The sequence below is a fragment of the Prionailurus viverrinus genome, chromosome B2 (assembly GCF_022837055.1).
Source record: "Prionailurus viverrinus isolate Anna chromosome B2, UM_Priviv_1.0, whole genome shotgun sequence".
In the NCBI taxonomy this organism is placed as follows: domain Eukaryota; kingdom Metazoa; phylum Chordata; class Mammalia; order Carnivora; family Felidae; genus Prionailurus; species Prionailurus viverrinus.
This window is the reverse complement of record NC_062565.1, coordinates 121,078,590-121,106,097: the sequence shown is the minus strand read 5'-3', so window position 1 is coordinate 121,106,097 and position 27,508 is coordinate 121,078,590. Positions and strand designations below refer to the sequence as shown.

Below are 27,508 nucleotides of genomic sequence, written 5' to 3'. Positions count from 1 at the left end.
TATAACAATCTAAGATTTTATGACTACGAAGACAACACGGTACCCTTTAGGTCCAGAAACTGTTTCCCACAAGCCTCAGTCAAGAAGTATTTTATAAGGAGAGAAAATTATATTCTAGCTTGCATAGAGCGATCTGCTTTGTCAGATATGAGCACATGGTATTTGGACATTTTTCAAATTGTATGTTAACACAGTCCTGGAAGGTTCTCTGAATGAGGGACAGGCATTTCCAGACCGCACTTGAAAACTTTTCCCCATGGTGCTCTGAAGAACCATCTTTGTTTACGACAGTACATCCTCAGAATGGACTGAGGCCTGGTCAGCTTTGAGAAGTTTTTGAGTCGTGGCCCATGAATGAGAATATATGTTCTTTTACACTACTGTATCCAATAATTAATTTAAAAAATGTGTATCATACACAGATGTTAAGTAAAGGTTCTCTTTTGTTAGCTAAGCAAAATCATACGTTTCTCTTTCTTTCTTTTTTTTGTTCCTGGAACTCGGAATCACAAACCACAGACAGACCTTGCAAACAGATCTTAGTTTTATGTGATATTTTCTGGCTTTAAGTAATTAAAATCAACTAAAGCTACTGATGTTGCATATTATTATTATTTAATAAAAGACTAATGGGGGCAGAGGAAGCAATTACTGATTCACTACCAACTTTTTTTTTTTTCTTTTCAGATCATTCTCCATTCACACGTAACTCTTTTTCCAAATACATCTTTGCTTATGGCCATCCTTGCTCTTTATTTTCATGAATTATTAGTCCAGCAGATACTCCATCTAAGGTAAAAATTTACCAACCAAACTTAACTGCACATTTTCTCTTTTTAATTCTAGTCCAACATTTTAACATCTCTTTAATTTCAGACCATGATCATGTTAAGTGTTTTCCTATGGTTTACACATTCCTTCAACAACTATTTCTTTTGAGTATCTACTTTATGCCAGATACTTTCCTAGATCCTGGTTATATAGAAGTGAGCAAACCACAATAAGATAAAAATCACTGCCCTCGAAGAGCACACATTCTAGTGGGTGAGTCATCGGATACAAAAGATAAACTATGTGCCATGTTGGATAACAGGAAGTCTAAGGAGGAAGTAGTATTTGACGGTGAAGCAGGGAAAGGAAAGAAATGCTGGGGGCCACGTGCAATTTTAGAGAGAGGACCTCCTCAATTTGGCCGTGAACCTTTTAAAAAAAAAACTCCTGAATGAGGCCGTCTGAAATTTCCCTTCCGTTTGCATTTGAACAACAGATTTGCAAATAAATCAGTACCACACACAAGGTAATAAAGCTGTTAAAAGCTGTTTAAGAAATACACTCCTATCACTCTGGGGAAGCTACTTATAAAGGACACCCCATATTCATCTTAAAAAAAAAAACCCAAACAAAACTGTGCTTTAAATACTCTAAAAGGCACTGCTTTGTCATTAGCAAACGGCAACTACTTTCTGCATAACACAGGAATGTAACTGCTTCTATGTAACAACCAATGCAACTCACAGCCTTTCCGTTCAGGAGCCCACTTTCGGTCTTCATGAGTGACCTTCTGCCTTGTTACATCTCAGCTCGCTTTAAATGCAAACTACATAATCTAGGCACAAGCAAGGGAAGGTGAGAATACACCAAGAAACCCAAGTATAGATTTCACATTATTTAGAATCGAGCTAAAGCCACACAACAAAGACTCTACAACCTGGGAGGGTGAAGAAAATGAAAACGTTTCCAAAGGTATTTATTGAGACATAGTAAAGATGTACATATTTTTACAGGCTTTTAATATTAATTTACATTTCTTTAAATTATGTAGGCCCCGATAATCTATACTTTACTAATACATAACAGAAACCCTTGAGCTGGACTGTGAGATTTCCAAAAATGCCACCATAGTTGCGAGTCAAGATGCAACTTTGGTGCGTGATGCTTCAATTTGTTTCTGAAGGAAACACTGAAGGCCATATTCACTGAGAAGGTAGGCTCATCACAGACAAATTTGCTTAAAAGAACAAAGACAAAACAAAACCCAGCAACTTCAGACTGGAGCATGCTCTTCACGCTATTTTGAATCTTAGCTCACCAGAGACTAAGAAAAAAAAAAAAAAAGCACGTTTAGAGGGTTATCTACTTTTCGCGCGCCAAATGCATGGTTCTAAAATCTACTTTTTGCCTCGGAATTTGACTTACAAACTTTCATAGGGGTGTAGTGACTTAATCTTGTACGCTATATTACTATAGTCAGGCCACCTGCTTTTCTATTTTTCAGGTGCAACCCAAGGTGGTTACCTTCCCTGGTGATAAACCAACTTGTGTACACGTAGTAGCCGAAAATTCCTTTCAGTGACCAAATTACTTTTCAAATTGGTTTACAGTAAGGCACAATAGTCCATGTCAACAGAAAGTGGGCATTTCCAAAAGGAGTTGTCCTTCTTGTTTGCTTGTTGGCTTATTTTTGTTTGTTTGTTTTTGTAGATCAGAAAGCTAGAGGATCTTCTGCTCCTAGCATAGGAAGGGCAGAGTTCTAGACTGAGCATGCTCAAAGTTGCACGACACGCTGCGAGCTCGGCCACGTTGGCTTGTGCCATTATTGTGCCAAACTGTTCTCTGTCAACCTAGCTTCTAGGTTTTATGCTTGCACTCTCTTCTGAACACACTATCAGGGGAGAAGATGTGTGTGGGGAACAGCACTAGGTGATGTAATTGGTGACCCTCCCTTTGCCCTGTGAAGGGGTATTCCTCTCTGTACCTGCTGGTTTAGCAGCATTAGAAGCCTTGCTTGTTTGATATGGAAAAAGAATGAAAAATCTAGGTATAATGCCGCAATTCTATCATTTAAAGAAACTGGCGATAAAGATAATTTCGTTTTATTCACAGTAATAAATATTTAAAGTTTTAGTGCACAAAACATAATTATTGATAGCCAGTGCAGCTCTTTGATTTTTTTAAACTGCTATTTTCAAGCTAAAGGCCAATATAAATGTAAGATTATTATTAGTATTATTATCATTATCATTATTATTAAAAGTCTTGCAACCTTACTTTATCTGCACCAGTACCTGGGGCAGAGAGAGCCAAAAGTTACAAAATTTAAAGATATGTTGAAGGTTCGCATGATGAAATCACAGCCTTACAATCTGCAACATTGGATCTCAAGCTCTTTCTGCCCGATGGAAGTATGGCCTCGGCATTCAGTAAAGAAATACGGGTTTATAGCCTGCAAAATGAAACCACATTTCCATAGTGAATGCTGCGATCAGTGTGCAAAGCACTGATCTCTGGGAGCCACCGAAGTGATCACGGACCAGCCTCTGGTTAGGGGCGCTGCCTACGGACTGGACTCCTGGTTCCACATTATGACATTTTAAACACAGAACTGCAGGTGCACACCCCATTCAAACATTCCTAGATCTTGAAGTCTTAAATTTCCACAAGGGAAATCATGTCATACGAAATGACAGGAGAACCCGTATCGTGTTCCTAACGTGGGCTACACACCACGAAAAAAAAAAAAAAACACATGCACACACGACGATGACAGGTTCTCCTTGCAGTGAATGCAGGTCATTGTGCAGAAACAGTGCAGGCAGAAATGAAGGTGCAGGGGTCTCTCAGGGAGAGAAACTGGACTGACGCATTAAGACAGAGAACCAGATACTATTTCACTGCTGCAATTTCGGTCTTGCTCCCAAGATCTGGCTCACTTGCCAATTTATTTTATGATGATATTCTAGGTAAAATTTTCATCGATTCACTCCTTCCTTTAGAAACCATCTGGGCATTCGCCTTCCGCCACGGAAGACCTTTCGTTTTTGCCACGGCATCAGGAATGAATGCACTTAGCTTGACGTCAAGCCATAGTTCGCTCGACGTGAATTCTAAGCCATGTTCACGCCTTCTCCTAAGAAAGTTTGGGTACTATTTGCTTATGATTTTAATGAGACTATTTTCCTCTACACGACTTACACATATCGGAAGGTCAAACTCAAAATAATGTTAAGTAGTCATGAATATGGCTCTTAGTTTTCTCCAGGAGAACTGTAGAAAGGGTACTCGAGACTTCAACATACATTTTTCACTTTCTAAGTAAAGGTCCCACAGTCTTTCTCAAACCTTCTGCTTACGGTTGGATGCACAAGTAGTTGCCTCATATAATTATTGGAATTATTAAGAACCCAAATAAAACACAAGCTTTCTTTTATTATCATTGTTTTCTTATTGCAACAAATACTCAGTTTCTTGCTGATGCAGTATTAAGCTTTTGATAGCTTGAATTTTAAATTTGGTCATCTTAAGAATGATCACAAAGGTTTTTTTTTTTTTTCATTATCTACAGATTTTAACCAAAGTTACATTGTAACACACAAACGCTGTCTTGTCTTTAAGGCACAACACATCAGTATGAACATTCTGTTTGCCAAACTTAAAAAAGAGACATTTCAGACTCCCATTTCCACCCCCCGCTTCCCCCCTTCCCCCCCCCCCAACAAATGAAAGAAAAATTGCATCCACTTTCAAAGTCAGCTGCTAATAAAGTCACAGTAAATTATTTTCATCAATAATTTACACAAATTACAGGTCTAGATAGGATTGTCCTTATACAGTCTGAGTGCATTCCAATTCAGATTTTCTGGGCTAGGTAGGCTAAAGTCAGATTCAAACCTCAGGGCTGAGAAGATCTCCCATTTTGAGGAATGTTGTTGAGCACCACCTTGTCGGACGGAGCACGTGTTGGTACTTTGCCAGGGTAAGAGTTCTTTGCTAAAGCTGTTAATTCCAGTTAGGGCTTGTTCGGTGTGTACCAGCAACCTCCACAGATTTTTTTTTTTTTTAAACATTAAAGTGTTGTAAATATAAGACCATAGAGCTTCCTTTCTGTAGCACTAAAGTTTAACTTCCATTCAGCAATCTGAATTCTTCATTCTGGAACTGTCATTCCAAATATGATTTCATCCTTTAAGACAATTTATATGTGTAAAAGCCAGAGGCATTGAATCACACATAAAAATTCAGTGTACTTGAAATATATATATATAAAAAAAAATGGATCTCCAGCTAGAGAACACAGTTACAAATACTCTAATTCCAGTGCTTGATGTAGAGCCAAGAGGTCTGAGTGACTTGAAATCCTCCAAAAGGGCATGTTGTGCTGTGTGTTGACAGAGGGAGGTACGGGGGAGAGAAGGGGAAGGAATGGAGAGAAATCGTAACTATTGTCTCAACGAAGCAACAGTAGACACAGAAACGTGTGGTTCACCCACATTCAAGGGAGGCATGATTGTATTTGAAGGCTTGGTAACATCAGTATCATACTGTCTTCAAATAAGAGAGAAATAGATCTGAACTGGATTTGAATATTTATAAAAGCAAATACTGAAATTTCTGAAGTGGTTTAGTATTTATTCTGGAACGTATCATTACCAAGATTAGCATCTGGAGGTGCAAGCTGAGCATCAAAATCCTCCCTGGCTGAGGGGACGCGATTTTTAACCACAACACTCCTTAGGGTTCCCCTCTCGGTTAGAAACAAAATTTTGACAATGACACACTTCCTGAGTCCCAGGCTTTTTATCTATTTGAGAGGAAGAGGGTGAATTCTTTTGTATGTAAAAAATAATTTGAAGCTGGACTACGTAAGGTAGAAAACAATGCAGGGATAATCAGTCTTCTTCCTTGTCTCGGGTAAGTAATAACTTAAGCCGGTAGCATTGACTTAACTTACTTCATGGTGTGGGACTGAGAGAAATTTCGCACTCCGGCATCCATTCACAATAGGAGCGATATGTACCCGAAGGAACAATAATGGGCTCTTGTGGGGAAAAATATGCTTAGACATTACAATGGTTTGTGGCTCTCCAAAGATATACCAGGATACGGTATATGTGTGGTAAATTTCATGACAAAATGTGATTAGAAAAAAAAATGTTGAAAACTTCTCCATTATGGACAATAATGAAAACAAAGAAATAATGCACTATAGCAATTAACAAAGTCAAGCATTACGTAATTTTGGGCTGATGGCACCTTATAGAATATATATGCATGGAATATGTATCTATATATACAATGGAAATAAATATATCCATATTTATAAAACAGGGGAAATATTTTAGTATAAAAGTTAAACATTCAACTAATAATCGCCATTGTTATAATTCTTTGCTGTCCAATATGGTAGCCACCAACCCCATGTGTCTAGTGAGCACTTGAAATATGGCAAGTCCTGTCCAAAACGCATACTGAATTTCAAAGACTTAGAATACAAACATCACATTAGTAATTATTACATTTGTTAGGTGTCGAGTCAGTAATATTTTACGCATAGTGGGCTAAAGTATATTACTAAAATTAATTCTACCTGTCTCTTTTTACTTTTCTTTTTTTTTAAATGCAGCTTCCAGAAAACTGAAAAGTACAATAATGGCTCACATTATATATTCCTATGGGGGAGTGCGGTTATACGTTCTTAAACTTTCAACTTTCTGCTAAAATTTGCAAAACAAAGCATGTTTCTAGGTCCAATGAAAGCACAGCTATTCACGTAAAGTAACATTTTGTTTTTCCATTCAGCTCAGATCTATTTATAGTAACGACATAGTACTTAGTACTTTGTATTTCTGCGCATGCGGTAACAGCCACATCCAAAGAAAAGCATGCATCCTGGATACTAGAGGAACCAGCCACCTGTGTTTCAAAACAGAGCTGTAAGCCTTCACCACCACCAAAACTGCACCTACATAAACAACCATTTGGAAGTAGCATTCTAACCCAGGTTCTCATCCACTTGGAGTCAGGCCTTTTTCCCCTGAAGTTTCGGGTGTAAAGCAGAGGGGAGGACAACTGTTGGGTCACATCCTGTTTTTCACACCACGGGCAAACGGTGTAGACTCTATACATTTTCATTTTCAAAGGCATATAACATTCCTGGTTTGGAAAAGCGAATTTTATTAGCCCTGACCTAGACAGATGTGAATTTCGCGTAAGCTGCAAGAGTTGCAAAATGTGTGCGGCAGTGGCTGCATTGACTACTTGTTGTGTGTTAATTCTGGTGCCAACATGAAAAATCGAAACAACACGGACTCAGGCCATTGACAAACTCCAGAAGTTATTTCAACTGTGTGCAACGAGGGGGATTCTATGTAGCAGTCCACACTGAAAGTGGTGTTTCTTGAGGCTGCGTCCCTGGCCTTCTACAGAACGTCCTGGCGGGGGGGGGGGGGGGGGGGCAGGGTGCGGTCTGGGGTCACTGACACGGCTAATTGAGACCAAGAGCTCTGCGGGCGTCAGAGCCTGCACCAACTCTCTCAAGGTTATGGAAAAGCAGGAGATTTTTCAATTACGGCTTCCAATACTTGACCAAACCTTCTAAAGTAGGAGCTCCTTCTTCACTTTGCTTGATTTGAATGATCTACAAACATAAATCACGTTTTTTATCTTTCGAGTATAGCTATAAATTTTCTTAAGCCCTCTCCCTCCTGTTTTTCGAAAACAGACATCAGGTGAACACAGCAGCACATACAAGTGTTTCAGTGAAGGCTGTATTCGATGACGGTTTGAGGTCTCCTCAGGATAAGGACAACATTCTTTTTATGTAAAACAAGATAAGCCAATGTGTTGCTGTTTAAAAACAGCAGTTATCATTTTGCTTTATTTTATGAATTCTATGATTTTTATCCTGGCCAGATGATAGATATTTTGTGGTCATTCAGCAAAGGAAGCATTAGATCTCAGTGTTGTTTCGACTGATGGTTTGGTGTCTAGGACCAATCTTGGAATCACTCCTCTTTTGATCTTTTGACCACTTAATGATCTTTTGATAATTTCATGGTTTTTAACTGCCTTAGTTTCTTCTTCAGAAATATGGGCCAGATGAAAGGGCTTATTTAAATACCTAGGGCCTATGAGGTCTCCTGAATATGTTCAACGCCAGCTGCTTGGCTGCAATCACGCACTGACATCTCACTAAAACAGACAACATTCTTCTAGAAGATACGAGGCATACTGCCTCTGAGTCTCTATGACAAGTTGGCACCAAAGGGATCTGAATAATACACGTCATTCCAACAGCCTTTATTAATTTCGCTAGCAAGGTTTTTCTTCAGCTATTAAAAATAGCCTCAGCATTTATCACCACAGAACACGCTTACTACAAGGCGTTCACCAGGACCATAGGGCATAAAAGCTGGGTGAGCAAAAAGGGACGAACTGAGTCACTCGTGTGATTTCTATGGAGCTCATTAAACTTATCAGGTGGACCTTCGTGTTTAAAAATGGTTCCCCCCCCCCATCTTTCTTAAAGATCACTGGATCTGTGTGCATGATGCACGCACGTAAATACACCTGACTGAATTTTCCTACGTTTCTATCAAATTTCAGGCAAAAAATGCTAGACTCCAAATGGTTTATTTGAATGTAAGTATCGACCTTCTCATGCTCTTTACCGCTTTGCGTCTATAAATTTAGATCATTTGTCAAGCTGCCACTGGGCCAAACTACAGGAATGCAAACACAAAAGCTTGCATTAGAAGTTATCACACCAACATTGTTTGAGACAGGTTACCTTTTTTGCTGCCTGTTCTTCTTCTACACCATCCCCAATTACAACATATACTACTTTTCTGCCAAACCTTTGCATTATTCGTTCAAAGCAACTTTCTTTCCCTGGAAGATAAACGAGATAAAGTTCAGAGTGAAGTTACCTGGTTAGCGGCATGTTCTTCGTCTCGGCCATCTCCAATCACAACATAAGTTATGTTAGTGCCAAACCTGGACACTATACGCTCAAAACAGCTTTCCTTGCCTGAAAAACAATGCACTGCTTATTCTTCCAGCCACTGCATTCATTAACCTAAAGATTCATAAAGTGTTAGGTTAATTTCTCTCGAACATCAATCACTTAAACTAGCTTGCAACCTCTGGGTTTACGAAATCAACCAATATGTTTGAATAATGTCGGTCTTCACTTGAGACAGATTATTAAACAAATGTGTCTCACACTCCACAAAAGCCAGTAGGGTTAAGCATCTGACCCAGAGAAAATGTCAGCGTCTTGTACATGAGTAAGAGAATTCTGGAACAACTTTGATAAGCAACCGTGAGTTTTAGTATCTATTTGTTTAACCCTGCAGATCAATTGTGTCTCATCTGAGCAGTATAGACAAGTTGGCTAAAAACAGTATTGTAAAAAAAAACTGAAGGCTGATCTGTAAGGAAAGAGGAAATACTAAGATGTAAATTTACCTTGATAAAAATAAAAAAAAACTCCCTTCTTCAAGTGGCTAGGAGCTAGTCTGTTCAGATTAATTGTACCAAGGGTGCTGTCTGGGCCACAGCACTGGTGACACCCGTCTCCTCTGATTGCACTATGAGAATAACACCGTGGAATTTCTACATATTCTTCATTTTACAACACTGCCATAATCCTCTGAATTTCATTCCCAGAATGTTCATGCAGTCATGGCTATTTTTGCATTTTTTTTTTCTTAATCTGATAGTTCAGAACTCCAAAAAATACTAGCTTAAAGGGAAAAATAAGAATGATTGTGGTTTTTTTTTTTTTTTCAGATGAAATATAAGGAACAATTTGACCAATAAAAAAGAATACTGTCCTTCCTAGAAGAAATGTTTATGCTGGTGTCAAATTATTTGATTTGCCAGAATGGAAGACAAAGTGTGATACATTAATCCTGCAGTGTAAATACATACATTTATGTAAGAAGTGAATGGGATTGGTATCAGGGTTCTGAACTGTATGTAGTGCCGTGACAATGTGGAATTGACATCATGAAGGCTTGGCTCTCTTTAACTATCCTCCTGGAACAGCTGCAAATGGGGGCTCTTTCTGCCTGTGCCAATATCAAAACTCGGCAAGACCCAGGGCAGGTTATTTTTGGTAGGGGATTTTAGGATTCTGAACTCTTGTCAAGGTGCCAGGCCCTAAGTCTGTTGACCTTCAGGGTGCATTAGACAACCTGTTTCCCCAGTCATTTCCTTGACAGACACTGGAATACAGGAGCTGTTTTCTTTTAACTCTTTCAGGACAGCAGAAGTCAGGAAGTTCTGTTTTTGAAAGATGCTTAGAGACTTGGTCTGTGAAAGGCAGTTAAAACTCCAAGATGGCTCCGCAGAGAGATATTAAGCAAATGAACAAGGCTGGAGTTCTTTGGTTACTGATTGAACATTTTTGGAAATGTGTATTTCTAGCCATTCGTGGGTTATAATTCATGAAATTGTTATTTTTTTTCTGAAGTGTAGGATCCTACTCAATCCATCCGGCACTCCCCTGCAATGTCAAAAGAGTATTTTATCTTAGATCTAGATTACTGCATCTGCAAAGAGGCAATTAAGATATTTAAGATATTAAATCATTAAGGTATTAAATACCATGGCTAAAGACACTGTCTAGTATTTGGAAAACACGTGTTGTCCTGAAGTGTAAATACAAACACATAAGTAAGCAAACAGAATTGTCCAGATACTGAATTCAGAATTTTACTGGGCAACAGTTTTCATACAATTTGCACACATACATTGGGTTTCAGGGTACTTTGTTATTTGCACTCCATTCAAATTTGCTTGATAATCTAATAGCAAAACTCATGGAAGAGGGAATCATGCAGACAGACATATCAAGGAAATCCCCCAAAACCCAGCCGTGAGCACATTCCACACAGAGTTGGAAGTAATTGTCTTACCTATTTTAGTTGCACTGTAAATATTCTCAATGGGGAAAGCACCTCCTAAACTATAGAGTAGAACCTTCGCGAGAGCTGGGATCAGTTGGGTTGTCGTTACCAAGACATTTACGCAGTTACTCCTAAGATAGGGAGGAAATATGCAGAGTTGTTTTCCAATACTAAATAATTTCGAATGGCACAGATTTTAAATTGTCACTGTGGCCTTTCAATTCCATAATAAATGGGTCCTGATAAGCTAACCTTTAAACATCAACAGTTATTCATGGAGTGCCTGCTATCTGGAAGGTACCATGACAGGTGCGAGGAATACATCCCCAAATGGGGGAAGTGGAAGAAAATGGGCAAAACGAAGTCATGGATGAATGACGTTTTTGTCCCCCTCCCCTGCCCCCCGCACCCCAGAGAGATAGGAGAGACACAAGTAAATAGACACCTGCAATATGAAATATGTTCTATAATAAGGATCTCCTCAGGCTCCTGTGGAACGTCAGAGAAGAATACCTACCTCAGCCAGTGGCAATCATGGGAAGGTTATCAGAGGGATGGCTTAGCTCTAAGTTTTACAAGTATCCAGATGAGGTAATTTTTTAGGGTGGTAAGACTCTATGTCTCAGGGTTTTCAGAGCCTGGAAAAGTAGTGGACATAGGCAGAAAGAAGGTAATGGGTTGGGTAAAAGTAGTTTTTGGATTTTGTTTAAGAAATATCCCAGTGTCCCAGTCAAGGGGCTGACAGATGGGGATTCTGGAGAAGAATGAGAGGGCCCTTATTTAGTCCAGAAGACGTGACTCTCTGAATCTCCTTTCCAACAACAACATAGGGTTGCATTTAATGGACCCAGTTGTAATCCATCTACACAGGCCTTCCTCTTTGAAAGTAACAATCTTCCATTTTACAATTTACAGTTGTTTCTTTCACAGTCATATTGCAGGGAGATAAAGGAAACACCAAGAGAGTGGGAACTGTGAGGCAGAGATCTGGAAAGAATGGACTGTGGTCCTTCCTTCTGGATTATGGGAAAATTGAGCCATCCTGCCTTGAGGGGCTCACACCACACACATGAAACTGGGACTCGGATTGCCTTTCTCTACTGGTATTTTGTAGCAGGAGCCTTAAATACGTATTAGTAAGGGCCCCTAGAATTCTCTGGATTGATTGTCAGAAGCCTGGTTTCAACAGTAAGTCAGAAGAGCAAGCTGAGTGTCAACTCTTCATGGGTATGTATATACTGAGCCCCCAGTACACTTAATATCATGCTTTATATTCTTTAGACATATCCTGTATAAAGAAAAACTACATTTTATTCAAAAACAATTATAAAATCTTTATAATGACAGCCTTTTAAACATTTCTATTTGTAAACTGTTTCCAGAGGTACCCTGATCTTGTAACAGAAGCTCTAACTCCTGGAGACAAATGATGAGATTATCACTTATATGGGCTAAAGAAACAAAGCTTTCCAGAGGTAGAACTTTAATAAGCACCACCAATGCAATCCTTAATTTTGCCGATGAGGAAATAAAGACCTGAAAAGTGATTTGCCTGCCTATCATCAGAAAGAAACTCCCCAAATAATGGCAGATTATCAGGCATAATACACAAACACATCACTGGATTGAAATAATATTGGGAAATCTAGCTTTGCCACTTACACCGTGTGATAATTGGAGTTATATCATTTCTTTTTAAAATGGCATACGTTGCATACATTTATAAATTACAGATTTATAAGTGGCAAGCACTGCATATATTTATATCCAATTTATAATGCATTGTAACTTTCAATTCCAAACATTGCATATATTTATATATGGCATGTATATACTTGTGTGAAATATGAACAAACATAAAGAAGAACGTGAACAGGCGAACAGCATCAATTATTTAGCCATACCGAGATGGTAACTGGTTTCTCCATTTTGTGTGTTTACTTTCAGAATTTCTATTTGTGTACAGGTTTTTTTTTTTCTCATTAGTACCATACTTCATATATATCTAAGTTTTTATTCTACTTTTTTCACTCATTTATATCGTGAGCCTATTCATTTATGTCATATTGTCTACTAGTCCTCTTTTCCTAACAAGACAGAATGTGTGAAGACTGTATGTGGCTCCAACATAATTCTTTAAAGTGAGGCTCACTCAGTCACTGGTTTTGATTTCTAAATATTGTAAATAATGCTGTCTTACATAGAAAAATTTCCTACACATTTGAGTACGTCCTTTGACTATACTCACAGGGGAGGAATTAGAGCTGGAGGGGGCAACCTTTGCTAAAGACTCTGATATATAATTCTGCCATTTTGTAAAAGCCTCTGTTTTTCTGATATCCTAGAAATTCTGTAAAAAAAATTACCAATATGGTCATCCCTGTGGATAGCTTAGCAAATTTCACGTCATTTAAATTTTCAATGTGTAATGACTTATTTTTCCCCTCCTTTCCCTTGTTAATATTTTTATTTCTGAAAATCACATACCCATATAGTTGCTTTAAGGCCATGCATTTACTAATAATCTCTCTATATTATGGATAGCACACATATAATCTACACAACAAGGTAATAGCCTTGGTTTTTAACTATCTAGAACTCTTTTAGAAATAATGAAAGCCATTGACCACCTCCGCAGGGAAATGCACATGCCCCTACATTTTGCACACGATTTCAGGGACTTAGGAGGCCTTACATCCCAGCCTCCTTGACCCTTCATCCCCATATCACCAGTTACAGAGATCACAAGGCAGCAAGTCCCATTTTAAAACCGCTTCAACTGTGGGACAATTCTTCCTTACACAGACCTAGAACCTTCCTTCCTAGGATTCCTACTCATCCCTCCCAATTCTCTCCTTTACAGACCAGAGAGATGTTTATTTTTGGCCTAACAGCTCAAACAATCGACATCGGTAATCGTGTTCCATGTAGGACTCTTCTTCAAACTAAACTCCTTGGTTCCTCCCTCCAACTGTTCCTTTTATGCGGTTTCCACAGCCGAAAACCCTTCTGGACACTTTGCTGGTCCAACAAGATGTTTCAAATATGTCTGAGCGCCCGCTGGAATGTGGTGCCCAGAACTAAAGCAAAGTACTCTGTTCTGGCTTTCCCAGCCTGACCCAGGACACTACGGCTCCCTTCCCGCCCCATTTATCCTTCCCACCATCGATGTGGTTGCTGCCGGTGTTGCGGCTAGAAGCCACGTGCAGGATTTCAGGCACACGCATTTACTTCCACGCTCTAATCCGGGACTCTCCATTTACCCTGCCAAGGCTTTCTGTATCCCGGTTCCATCAGTCCACATAGTCTTTCTCTGAATGTGTGCTACTTACAGGTTTGCTAAGCATGCTTCTACTTGCCCACCTAACTCAGAAGTAAGATGAGGGAACAGGATGGTGCAAAGATTCATCCCCACCCCAACTAGCTATCACTTCCCAGGTTTATATTATTTTATTAGGTAGCATTTATGGCACACGCCATACCCATGTAGTCAGAAGTCTATTCAGTTCTATTGCCTGTACCAGTACGTCAGTATTTCTCTGTTTAGCTCAAACAACACAAGGGTTACAAGTTCTTCAAAGAGGCTTGTCTTACTATTTTGCTGCATTTAAATCACGTATATTATCTATAATGGCCTAAGACACTTTAAAATACGCACTCTGTGGGTAAACTACATGCTCCTGTTTGATTGCGAATCACAGGACCTTCCTGTGGAGAACGCCAGTAGTTATGCAGAAAGAAGGGTAAAGAGAAAGGATCTCCTGGCTATTCTGAGAAGCATCAACTCCCAGCTGCCACCCCCCATCCACCTCCCCCTCAACGTACATTGAAAATACTAGATTCACTACATTCTTAGGTTCCTTCAAACTCTAAAATACTCTAGGAATTAAAAAAAAATGATGCATATTACACTATTAAAACTACATCTTGAATATACTAAATATAGAAACTGCAACAATACCACTTACCTAGTACTAATAATCGATAATGATTTAAGTGCATTTGTTAGCCAGGAGTCTGTCAGACCTTCAATCTCTGCCCTCAACTGCAACCATGCGTCTCTCTTGGCAGGGCCAAGGAGTCCTGCAACGATGAAAAGCAAGGTAGAATCAACAGATGAAAAGTTCTCAGGAAAACCTAGTTTAGCCTCCCTTCTGTCCGGTATAGATAACCTCGGAAGCCGAGAGAGACTGACTTGGATCAATACTGATCCTTCATTTCAGAACTAATTGCTCCTTCATCCAACAAACATTTACTGAACAACTCAGGTTTCAGGTACTGGGCCCCAAACTGGGGATGTAACAGTGAAAAAGTGGATCTCGGTCTCTGTACTCACTGAACCTAGAATCTGACAAGGTGGATGCCCACCACCTGCGGAGCTGCGACAGTTCCCGTGCCTGGGTCCCGCTCCAAAAGACAGTGATAGAATAGAGCTGGAGAAGAAGGTGGGGCTTCACCAGTCTAGGGATTCAAACTTCAAACACTCTGGCTATCTGAACATGTTTCACTTCTTAATAATCACAATCATTACCACTTTTAACCAGCAGTGATGACATTATCCTATGTTGCCAAGTAGTACTGAAGCTATCACAAATACTCTGTTTTTAAAAAAGGCAAGAATGGCACTTGAAATTCGGAAGCATACGACACAGTTATAAACAATGGTTAAAGCTGCACTAATGTTGGGGTAAGAGAAGAAGCAGGCATGCTATCTTTTTTATTTCAAAAGCCCTTGTTTTTATGAAAAAAAAAAAATAAGATTATGCAATCCACCAGAAATAAGTTTCTTATTTAAATTGTATTTCAGGGCATCAGGGGCACATACACAGGTGGATGATTTTTTAAAAATATTTTTTTAATGTTTATTTATTATTGAGAGACAGAGAGAGACAGAGCATGAGCATGGGAGGGGCAGAGAGAGGGGGAGACACAATCTGAAGGAGGCTCCAGGCTACGAGCTGTCAGCACAGAGTCTGATGCGGGGGCTTGAACTCACGAACTGTGAGATCATGACCTGAGCCGAAGTTGGTCGCTTAACCAACTGAGCTACCCAGGCGCCCCAGGTGGAGGATTTTTTAAATCAAAATTTCTATTTTTTAGCAACTCATTTGTCCTTATTTCAATATAGCGATGCTAACAGATTAGCACAGAAAAATGGACTTACGTGTCACCAACCTTTTAAAGCTTTAATACTATTTATTACTCATCTTGTTCATTTTTAAATGATTTTAGTAATACCCTTCATGAGGGAAACAATGTCATGTCTGAATGATAAAACTTACTTCAGATTTCTCAAAGGAATTATTTCAAAATTAAGCATATTACCCACAATTGATGTGAAAGAGAACACCTGTTTCTTTGATTTTACCAAAGTGTCTTACATAGAGCTTTAGAGTGAATTAGGAAACCGGAATTGTCTGCTCAGGACCCTGGACAAGTCAGAAGTCTGCCGGGCCTATTTCTAACCAGGAAATGAAGATCTCTCATTTGTGTTTTTTTAAATGTTTATTTATTTTGAGAGAGAGAAAGAGAAACAGAGCACAAGTGGGGGAGGGGCAGAGAGAGAAAGACACAGAATCCGAAGCAGGTTCAGGCTCTGAGCTGTCAGCACAGAGCTGCACGCTGGGCTTGAACTCACGAGCCATGAGATCGTGACCTCAGCTGAAGGTGGACGCTTAACTGACTTGAGCTACTCAGGCGCCCCAAAGATCTCTCGTTTCTAAGATCCCTTTTGGTTCTAACAACAATAATAATAACGTGAGTATTGATTATGGTTCTACATGTTTTCTTTGTTCTCTTGTAGCTACTGAGTATCTACTAAGCACCTAGGGCTAGTTGGACACTGGGGATACATGATGAACAGACACACAGCCCTGCCCTCATGACATGTGTGGTGTGTGTAATAATATATACTAGAGATGAAAATGTTACTTACTGTTGTGTATTGTATTCTATGATATGTATATAAATACACATTTGTATAGTATGCATAAGTATATATAGCTTATCATTCAATATTAGATTCTGATTTAAACTCCTCAACCATCCGTCCTTTAAAAAGAGAAAGAGAGAGACAGAGACAGAGAGAGAGAGAGAGAGAGACAGACAGAGAGACAGAAAACCCTGGGAGAAAAAATTTATATGACTTCATAGCTAATCTTAGAATCTTGCTGACCTACAACTGATCGTAATAATAGAAATAATTATGGTTTATTTTACCAAGAAGAACATCCAAGATTTTAGTTTTGAGGTCACAAGTTGTAATATCACCCATATATATGAATGAAAATAAAATGGCTTAGATATAACCCACAGAGTATCTGAACATTTAAAGACCATGATGGGGTGCCTGGATGGCTCATTCGCTTAAACATCCGACTCTTGATTTCGGCTCAGGTGTTGATCTCAGGGTTCATGGGTTCGAGCCCCATGTTGGGCTCTGTACTGACAGTGTGGAGACTGCTTGGGATTCTCTCTCTATGTCTCTCTGACCACCCCCACTCATACTCACTCTCTCTTTCTCTCTCAAAATAAATGAATACACTAAAAAAAAAAAACCCATGATAATCACATTTAATACTATACATGGGAAAGATACACTGTCAGATAACGTGCAATTACAAAATATAGACTCAAGTCTTTGAAATGACATAAAGCACTGTTGGTATTTATTTCTAAAAGAATTCCAGAAAGGTAATGATGACTACCAACTGTGCTCTAATGACTGGGGGCCCTCGCTTCTAGACAGGTCTTCCCGCTGCCTCAATCGCTTCCTCTGTCTGGTTTACACCAACAATGTCTGCTGGCGAGGGGTAAGCGAAATGCCCTGCTGTAAATCTTAACCAAGTATCTGGGCCCACAGAATTCCCAGTTCTTTTGGCAGAGATGCACATTTTATTTTGCACTTACATTTTTTTTCCTGCTACCAACTCTAAGGGACTTAGAATTCTGACAGAGTAGTTCAGCATGAGCGCTCGGTAATTTACCTTAGAGTAGGATAGCCTCTAATACGGAACACGGCACTACAGTTCAAACCCTACTTCTGTCTACAGTAGCTTTATTAGAGTTAAAGAGCCGCACATACCTCCAACATTGTTCTTGTAGGTGTTGTATAATTCTTTTACTCTTCTGTAACGAAAAGCCAACTTCCTCATCCAGTCAACCCCTCCTCTTACACCTGTTGGCAAACAAAGGTTTGCACTACTTGCAGCTGCATGGAAGCCATCAGTTGCAAAACTGTAGGTACTGTAACACCCAAAATACATTAAAAAGAAATAAAAGAAATAATTACATGTGCAAAACTCCGCAGCCGAATTTCTGTAGGAAATAGCATACTGAAAGGCATGGCTTACCTTAAGTCTTGCCCATTATCATCAGAGGAAACATCATCTATGTGAACTTGATCACACTCCTGTTAAAAACATTGGAAAAGTTATTTGTTTTTCAAACGATGTCTGTATGGTGTTGGAGGGTTTTCCAGCTTTCCATTTGGCCAGGCTATGGCCAGAAGGTGGCAGCATTTGCCCATCCATCCCACTGCCAGCCTGGGGAAATGGCATTATTTCTATTCTGAGCCCAGAAGAGTGCCATAAAAACAGGTCTGAAAACATATGCCCTGTAGGTTTCTTTAGAGCCGTTTAAAAATTTTTAATCTTAAAATTATGGATAAGAAATTACCTTTGAGTCTCTACAGGAATGACTGCTGTTCACTTCCAGCCATCTCTGTTGTGCATACTTAAGTATGGGAATAACGCTGATCTGAAGATACACAGAATTCGTTTGGTCCGAACCTCAGGTGGTTACTATTCTTTGGTATTTGTTGAGCAACAACAGAGGGGCCTGATGCTTATGGTCCCCTGTGAGACTTCTGTGACTTCCTGCCTTTTGCTGGGCCAGGGATACCATGAAAGAACCATGCTGATGTTATTTTAAAAGTCCTGGTCTCTCAACGCAGAAAAAAGCTAATAACCACACAAGTCGACATTTTCTTTTTTTTTTTTTTTTCACTTTTGTTCAAGTTTTGAAATCTTTAAGCTGAAAACAATACTTAGAAACAAAAGGGAAATAATGAAGATTTACCATCTCCAGTATGCTACAAATTCAGAGGAAAATAAACTTGAGGTACATATACCCATATAATTGACCTGATCTAAGTTACGGTGTTCTCAGAACAAACGGTAACTTTTCTGGATAAGGATTAAATTCTTCTTTGCTGTTCTAAGAATCCTGTTCTCTCTTCAAATAATCTGAAAAGTTCCAGTGAAACAGCATGTGATCTGAAGGTGGAATTTGGCTAGGGCATTTAAAATACCGAGTACTTAATGAAATTTAGGATAGGTAAGTTTAGCCTTTTGGGCTCTTTTTCTCCACTCAAATTATTTCAGTCATATTCACAGATGCTGACTGTATACATGGTACTTACTATTCAAAATCAATTTTTAAAAATTATTAACTTTGACAATAAGATGCCATACTAAACAAGGGCTTTTCAGCTACCATTTATATTCATTATAGGACCTGGGAAGTGCCGGGTACTGAAATATTTATCATCTCCAGTTTTCTATTCTGAATATGTTAGATCCTATTATAGTCTGGGGTGAACTAATTGACTCAGGCTTCTTTTAAAATATAAAATATAGGAGCGCCTGGGTGGCTCAGTTGGTTAAGCATCTGACTTTGGCTCAGATCATGACTTGTGGTTCGTGAGTTTGAGTCCTGCACTGGGCTCTGTGCTAACAGCTCAGAGCCTGGGGCCTGCTTCGGATTCTGTGTCTCCTTCCCTACCCCTCCCCAACTCATGCTCTGTCTCTCTGTCTCTCTCTCTCTTTCGAAAAATGAATAAACATTAAAAAATATATAAAATATAAGGTTAGCCCAATCAATACAACTTTGGTACATAACCTGAAAATCCAGGTAAATTGAAGGTTCATGTGATTTACATAAATTATGGGTTTAGGAATTTTTGAATAAATGTCTACCAATATTCACGGGTAAGGAAGGGCTCCAAAATGTTAACCTGACCAGAAGCTCCCTGAGAAGGGTGTTTGGGTCACCTGGATACACCCCCATTTAAGGCACAATTTGGCACACAGTAATCACTCAGCAACTCTTGGTTGGCTAAATGGCAGATGTCCAGACAAATGACAGTTCCTGACAAAATTACCACAGTCATTTAAATTTTCTAAGACAACATTTCAATTATATTAAAAATAATATTCCAGATGCTATAAGGACTGTAAGAAGATATCTATACCAAGAGTGGAGGGGAGGAGAAAGAATGGGGTACAAACCAAGGCTGCAGGTGTCAGAGTGGGATAGACTTTTGGAAAGGTTTTTTTTCCCCATTTTGACTGAGTACAGGTTGAAAAGAGTACAGCCCAGGGGCGCCTGGGTGGCTCAGTCGGTTGAGCGTCCGACTTCGGCTCAGGTCATGATCTCGCAGTCTGTGAGTTCGAGCCCCACGTCGGGCTCTGTGCTGACCGCTCAGAGCCTGGAGCCTGTTTCAGATTCTGTGTCTCCCTCTCTCTCTGACCCTCCCCCGTTCATGCTCTGTCTCTCTCTCTCTCTCTCTCTCAAAAATAAATAAACGTTAAAAAAAATTTAAAAAAAAAAAAAAAAGAAAAGAGTACAGCCCAAACTTTAACCGAAGGAGGCCTTATGCTTCCAGAAAAATCTTAGGGAAAAGTATAGGAAAAAGCAACAGTAGTGGCTATTGGATTGGGCTCTCAAGGAAAGGGTGGGGAGGTTTCATTATTAGCATGAAAATTGGAAATAAAGTTCTTCCAGAACAAGGAGGCAGCAAAATAGTTCTAAAGAAGACTTATTTTTTTATTTAGAGACGGTGACATTCTTGGTGAGTATGACAAGTGTACTAAATCACTATCAAAATGGCATCATGTAAAGCTGCTCATTCTACTGAAATTCTGAGATCTTTCACCACGTAAAAATTTCCATCTCTGTCTTATAATAAACAGTAATATATAAGTAAATATCCAAAAAAGTGGGGGAAATCCTTATGAATCACTCTTTTACTTCTAATTACTTAGAAGCTATTTCTATATTTCATACCTTCTCATCCTAATTTGTGGAGAAACTCCTCTGACATTTCAAGTATTAACTCACATGATTAATTTGTACATTTTACCCCGAGATTTATTTTTCACTCCTGAGGACATCAGTGTATCAAAATTATTGGACCACGAGCTCCATATTTGAAGTTATGGTTGAGATTTTTCCAAATGGAACTTCTCTTTAAATTTATGCCTAGTTAACTATGCTTGTTGACTCTGGACTCTTGCCTGAGGATTACAGTCCAGTGAAAGAAACCTGAACTTCAATCACTTACATTTTTAGAAAATTCTAAATAATTGTTCTTCAATTAGTTTTCACTCAGAGGAATTGTGCAAGGATCGTTTTGACCCAAACCTGAAATACTAAAAACAGTGTAATGCTTGGCTTCAACAAATTTCATTCTAAAGACTCAAACATTTATAATAATTCTGATGTTAATGTTAAATTCTTTATTTTTGTCTTACAAGGTGACCACAAAGTTGTCACTGATCTTTATCAGTCACAACCCGCACAGCAGTCTTCTCTCACTGTTGTGAAGCTGAACTCCCCGGTGCCTTCCTTTCTGGAAGTTATTCTAACTGAAATAACATTTTATTTCAACAGGGTGTGTTCTCTTCTTAGGAGGAGGAGGAGGAGGAGGAGGAGGACGATGAGCATTTGCCTTCTCTGCAGTTGGGCAGGATGTAGAGAAGTGTCTATTAGGATTTAAATTTGTATCTTTTAAAGAATTATGTGACAGCAGCTGCCACTATATATGTTACAGTATCTACTGAAGGATTTGAGTCTCAAATTAGATTTCTGGGTTAAGAAAAGGAACCCTGAGAGGATAAATACATCAGGAAAAAAAAAAGGAAACTTAATAGGCGAATGATGGAGTTACTCTCTTGAGGAATTTGCCTCTTTGTTAGCAGAAGCAGAAATAGCTTAACACCAGTTATGTAGCCCATGATTATCTTTGCTTACAAGAGGTTTACTGAAATAAAAAATTGGGTGAGAGTAAAGTTGACCCTCAAAGTCAGATGCAGGAGGAGAGCGGATATATACGTAAGTGCACTGAACGATCTTAAAAGCTACTGTTCAGACGTCATTTGTTTTCATGCTTGTTTATAAGCCTTTGGGTCTCCTTGGGCACTTCATCTAGATGTACATGCACAGGGGTCATGGGTATGTCTGTGCACATGTATGAGAGTTTAATTAACTTATATGCAGACACTCAATCATTTCACTGATTAGGTACTTACTGTTGGACACTAAGTTGTAGTGCTTGAGTCAAGTGGAATTTTTATCACATTTGAGAACATCACTAAAAAGCTATAATCAGAAGAGAAAGTCGATACCAGTATTTTCTCAGTTACTATTTTTACCAGAAATCCTGTCAGGTATTTTAAAAATATATTTTATATAGTATATAATCCAAAATAAAAATTCTTAAAGCACCATAGGTGACCACATGCTTCTGATATGCCAATATTCATGTCCAATGAGCTAGAAGTATTTGCAAATTCATCATATGTTACTTTCGCTTTCTTACTTTAGTATTCTGTTAAAAGTTGGGTGGTAAATTTATTCCATCTGGCTTCTAGTGTGCCACTAAAAAGCTAAAAGGTTATTTATTCCATTTATTTCTAGTAAAAAATAATTAATGAAAGAAATAAAAACTCTAAAACTTGAATAAAACCACATAAAATTTCTTCTTTCTTTCTTTCTTTCTTTCTTTCTTTCTTTCTTTCTTTCTTTCCTTTTTTTGGGGGGGTTTAAAAAGATGAATAATCTTAGAATTTTCTTTAAAAAATAAGACTCATCCATTTTAACCAACAGAAAAACCAACCTAAAAGTTATCATCTTATATAAAAATTCAAGTTCCAAAGATTAAAACGTGTTTTCTATTATAATGGATATATAAAGTCATTCTGTATACTACACTACTAATAAGTAGCAGGATTAATTTAAATCAGGTTTTAGAGAGGTGATTATTTTTTCTTATTATCTAAAACTGGAAAACTTGCCTAGGAACACTGATCTTTCATATTGGCCATTAAAGAAAACAAATAAAACCTCTTTAAACAGACAGTAATTTTATTATCCAATAAAAACAGTGACTCACGGCAGAGAAAACAACACCAAAAAAAAAAAAAAATGATACTACCCAGATTTCCAACACATACATTTATGGGATATACTAAAACACAGAATTTTTACTCTTATGCCTCAAATGTAGCTAAAACTGGATTTAAGACCTTGTCAATTTTTAAAACTCATTTAAGACACTGAATAATTTAGCTTTTCTTTCTCACACACTTCTGCGAGGCATGGGGGTAGAAATATGTGTTCTGGAGCCAGAGAGACTCCAGAGTTTCAAATCCCAGTTTTACCACTTAGCTGGCAGGTAACCTTAGACGTGATTTTTATGCTTGTGGACCCTACGGTCTCTCCTTAACAAAAACAATGTGATAAACATATTTATTTCAAAGAGTATTATTTCATCAATGGAAAATCCAATACAAAGTCTGTACAAGGGGTGTTTGGCCATAATCATCTCTCTTGCCATTTAGAATATGATTATAGACGCTTTTATTTCGTTGTGAAACCATGAGATGAAATGTACATGTAAACATGTCACTTAAAAAATATTTCAGCGTAGTTGCATGTGACTGAGAAGTACTTCTGCTCAGTGCCCAATCTGTACAGTTAGTTCCAATTTGACCATCTGAATGCCTAATAACTTAGATCAGTAGCACCCAGATTATATACCTCGTTACAGCACTTATTCAGCTACCTTGAGGCTATTGGGGAGCGGGGGTGGGGTGGGGTGGGGGGGGAGTCCTTTCATTTTGTTATTGTTGGTTTTACTCTCCCTTTGAGGTTGGGAATGGAAAGATAAATTAGAAAGAGAAAAAAATAAACGCAATGAAACCAGTCAGATGTGATACGTAAATAGCTCTGGCACCGTTTTATCCACATGGGGAGGAAATAAGGGACAATAACGTTGTCTAAAATTTGGCTTCAGGTGATCTACAAAACTTAATATCTATGGCTGTTGTCCAGCGATTAACGTGAACAGTAGCCTGGAAAAGCAAATGCTGATGGGTAAGGTATCAAATGGGTTGTATAGTATGAGACAGCAAAGCAGACAGACCTCCCCTTCTGAGATATTTTTGTTTTAAACATGTGCCAGTACATAGGTATAATTAATTAATGCAATTTAGCTTTTGTTTATATTTGTATATACATTTTCCTCTTGACAGAAACTTTTACTATTCTCTTGAGCTAATTTTTTTTTTTTTTTTAGATTTCTTGAAGTTATCTGCGTGTATAGAAACCACCTAAACATTTTAACGGTTGGATACGACAGTTCCTACCTTTTTAAATTCTTACCTCTAAATCATTAAAAAATAAATGTGTATCAGCGAGATTAAAAATCATTTCCTCCATTCGGAGTCCAAGAGTTACAGCCATGGGGGGATCCTGAAAAGGAAAAATACATCCAATGAGGTAAAATTTCAGTGACTAGTTATTATCAAGAATATTTTAAGTGCATATTGTTGTGGGTGGTGGGGTGGGTAGACTGTATGGATTTTTACCTAGGATCCAAAATATTTCCCAATTATCTAAAAAGGGTACCTTTCCAAAGGATAATCCAAGCCACACTAAATATACAGCTACATTTGTGAATTTACAGAAATTCATACACACATGAAGACAACTTAGAATATATTTTCACGTACATCTATATGTATCTGAGGAGGAGGAAGGAAGCAAACTAGTTTATAGGACCCAGTTTACACATACTCCATGGAGAGTCTTTCGGAGAAAGATACGTGGATGGGGTACTGAAGAATGGAGCAGACTTGTACAGAAGAGGAAAGGAGATCCCTTTAAGAATAACAGGTCATAAGTAGGAAAGGGAGAAAAATGGGACTTCCGGATGTCTGTAGGTCTGGAGCAGACACTGTTGTCTGAAGGTGGGCCAGGAAGAGCGGGTGACCCATGGTAAAACCACCCCTTAAATATTAATTGTGTTTGATCTACAATATAGACCAATATTTATTTGGATATGCATATGGTTTGGTCTAACCTGAATCTGACTAGAGATTAAGAGGGTAGGGTCAAGGATAACTAAAGGAACATTAACTCAGTAAAAGTAATCTAAGTAGAAAATATATACCTTTAGGAGTTTAATGAAAGTAAGGGGTTAGTAAGAAGACAAGTGACTTAATTCTTGTTTACAGAAACCAAGATATTACACAGCAGCAAGACGCTCAGACCCTAGACCACAGTTGGTACTTTCCCATGATTAACTATAGTTTAAAGCCTAGCATTGGAGGTGGAAGACTTTAAAAAGTAAGGAGAGTTTAGGGCTAGGGCTAGGGAAGTAATTCATGTACAAACATTGTGCTTAGAAAAAGAAAGAAAGAAAGAAAGAAAGAAAGAAAGAAAGAAAGAAAGAAAGAAAGAAAGAAAGAAAAAGAAAAAAGAGAAAGAAAGAAAGAAACAAAGAAGGAAAGAAACAAAGAAAGAAAGAGAAAGAAAGAAAGAGAAATGATCGAGGCTGCAATGATCTCTAAAGGAGAACTGCTATAGGTTAGGTATGACTCTGGAGACACAGAAAACAAAATCCTGGAAGGGACAAATCCTCAGAATTTGAGGCCAGAATGGGTATTAACAGGGAGAAGAATATGGTTTCGAATAAAGCTGACAAGTCTAGAAGGATACTGTTGGTTTTGGCTGAGAAGTTATTTTGGAAGACTTTAGAGGGTGATTTGGGTTGAGTGGCTGGGCTAGGAGCCAGATTGTAGGGATTTGAGGAGAGAGAACCAAACTTGTGTTTTCAATGTTCTAATAAATGGCATTTCAAAAAATGTATTTAGACCTGGGGAAATTAATGCTAACTTGACTTCAATTTATGATAAGGATGAGCAACCCAACAGGCCAAGCCGGATTCATATACACCCCTAAACTTAGCAGTAGAAGCCCTTTCTCTTTCCACTCCTCCTCTGCAACAACCAACTGTCTGCCTATACTCCCTTCCATAATGCTTTGAGGAGGAAACCCTAGAGTAAACATATTTGAAGTTGAGTGTCAGCTTCATATATTGTAGTGATTAAAACCTAGAGAACAGGAACTGAGTCGTAAGAAACAAAGAGGTCACTGAGGTGTGCTGAGCAAAGCAGAGACTTGAGGTGGGAAAAGACGAAGACAGGGCTGTAAGAATATGCTGGATGTCAACACAATTTTCTAATTGTTTGTATCTCTTCCTTGGAGAGAATCCAAATCCTTGGAGATTTCTGTGGATTTCATAGTTAGATACTCTCCTCTCAAAAACAGATGTTCACTCTTCACATACTTGATGGCATTTGGGTATTGCGTCCTCCAGTCAGTCGGATTCGACTGCTAGATTCATTTGTCTTCCCGTGATAGGATTGTTTGGAATGGCATACCCAAACACCAAATAAATTCCATTGGCTCCAACAAATATTCGTTCAAGAACAAAAACAGATACAGGGAGTGCCCAGTTCGTGTCTCAAGGAGTTTCGGAACTCAGAAGGATCTCTTGCTGTTCCCTTCAAGTATAGCGTTCTTCTTTTTCCTTATTTCTGTTGTGGTTGTTCATGTTTTTTGTTGTTGAAAGAAAACCCCTGAAGGCTGAATTGTTTTTCAAACTATATATTTGTCTTTTTCTGTTCAGAAATTCCCATTTCTAGTCTCCAACTCTCTTCTGGGGTAGGCTGAGGATGGAAAACTTGTAAATATTCTGTCTAGTCATGGGACCATGAACAAAAAGTCTATAGAAATATCAGGAAAAATCAAATGTAATTATAGCATGAAAACATATAATTCCATTAGTGACGCTCTCTGCTTTTGAGGAATGTTCACTGATGCAAGACAATAAAACTGAACTCCACACTACTCCATTATGTTTCTGATGATTACTGCCCTAAAGATATATGTTTCAGATGGGGATTCAGAAATGTCCTATTTAAAAGACTTTCCTTCTGGAGACTCGGTTGGTTAAATTCTTCTATGATTTGGCGATTTTTCTTTTTTAAGTTTTAAATGAAATGACTGAATTTCTTATATTCATGTCTCACATTCTTTGCACTTATAGATCAGATTTATGGGGCTGGGAGAAAACACACTGTTCCTCTTTGATTGCTACTTTCATTGATTCCACGCTCCTGAAGTACATAACTCTCTACGCTACCCATGGTAGGCAAATCCATGAAGAATGCATTTTGTGCATCTGATAAGCATGCGAACACAATTTTTAAAAACCCAACAAGAATTCTCTAACAAGTAAGCATACCGTATGGTAGGATGAAAACTTGATTTGAGCATCCCACTGGAGGAATGCAACCCCACGGCACGAGAAGGAGCTGTGCACTGGGTTTCAGGCTATGGACGATTCCACATGACACTCTAGGGCCAGGACTTAGTAGGCATTTTGGCAAAATATCATTTGTTCGCTGGGAAAGTTTAGGTGTGAGATTTGCCGGAGTGTGAACTCGCTGTATTTTACTAAGGTTTCCAGAGAACAAGGCCTGTTGAAAGGGGGGGGGGGGGTATTGCGTCAGCCATGCCAAAGGCTTGGCGCAGATGGGCGAGGGACAGTCATGTCACGAGCCAAGGAAAACCATGTCTGTAAGAAGTGTTGATCTTGTTTCTAAGAGAATGTTTAGTGAGGGCTTACTTTCAAATATCGAGCTTCCCACCCCCATCCCCTGCAGCTTACTAAGTCACTGCAGATT

At 38.6% G+C, this 27,508-nt stretch overlaps 1 protein-coding gene across 16 annotated transcripts in view; it reads right to left on the bottom strand.

Moving 5' to 3' along the window:
- Positions 1-1,730: 1,730 nt before the first annotated feature.
- EYA4 (EYA transcriptional coactivator and phosphatase 4) overlaps positions 1,731-27,508 on the bottom strand; it is a 279,767-nt gene continuing 253,989 nt past the window's right edge. For 10 of the 16 annotated variants that reach the window (XM_047859476.1, XM_047859474.1, XM_047859481.1 and 7 more), the window contains 7 exons: positions 24,138-24,227; positions 18,044-18,102; positions 17,776-17,936; positions 14,660-14,774; positions 10,701-10,822; positions 8,567-8,667; positions 1,731-6,930 (listed from right to left, as the gene is read on the bottom strand). In XM_047859476.1, the coding sequence (XP_047715432.1) occupies positions 6,544-6,930; positions 8,567-8,667; positions 10,701-10,822; positions 14,660-14,774; positions 17,776-17,936; positions 18,044-18,102; positions 24,138-24,227 (1,035 nt within the window). In that variant the 3' untranslated portion in view covers positions 1,731-6,543. Of the gene's footprint in view, positions 6,931-8,566; positions 8,668-8,705; positions 8,807-10,700; positions 10,823-14,659; positions 14,775-17,775; positions 17,937-18,043; positions 18,103-24,137; positions 24,228-27,508 lie in introns of all 16 variants that reach the window. The other 6 variants (XM_047859487.1, XM_047859489.1, XM_047859486.1 and 3 more) reach the window with 4 other exon arrangements.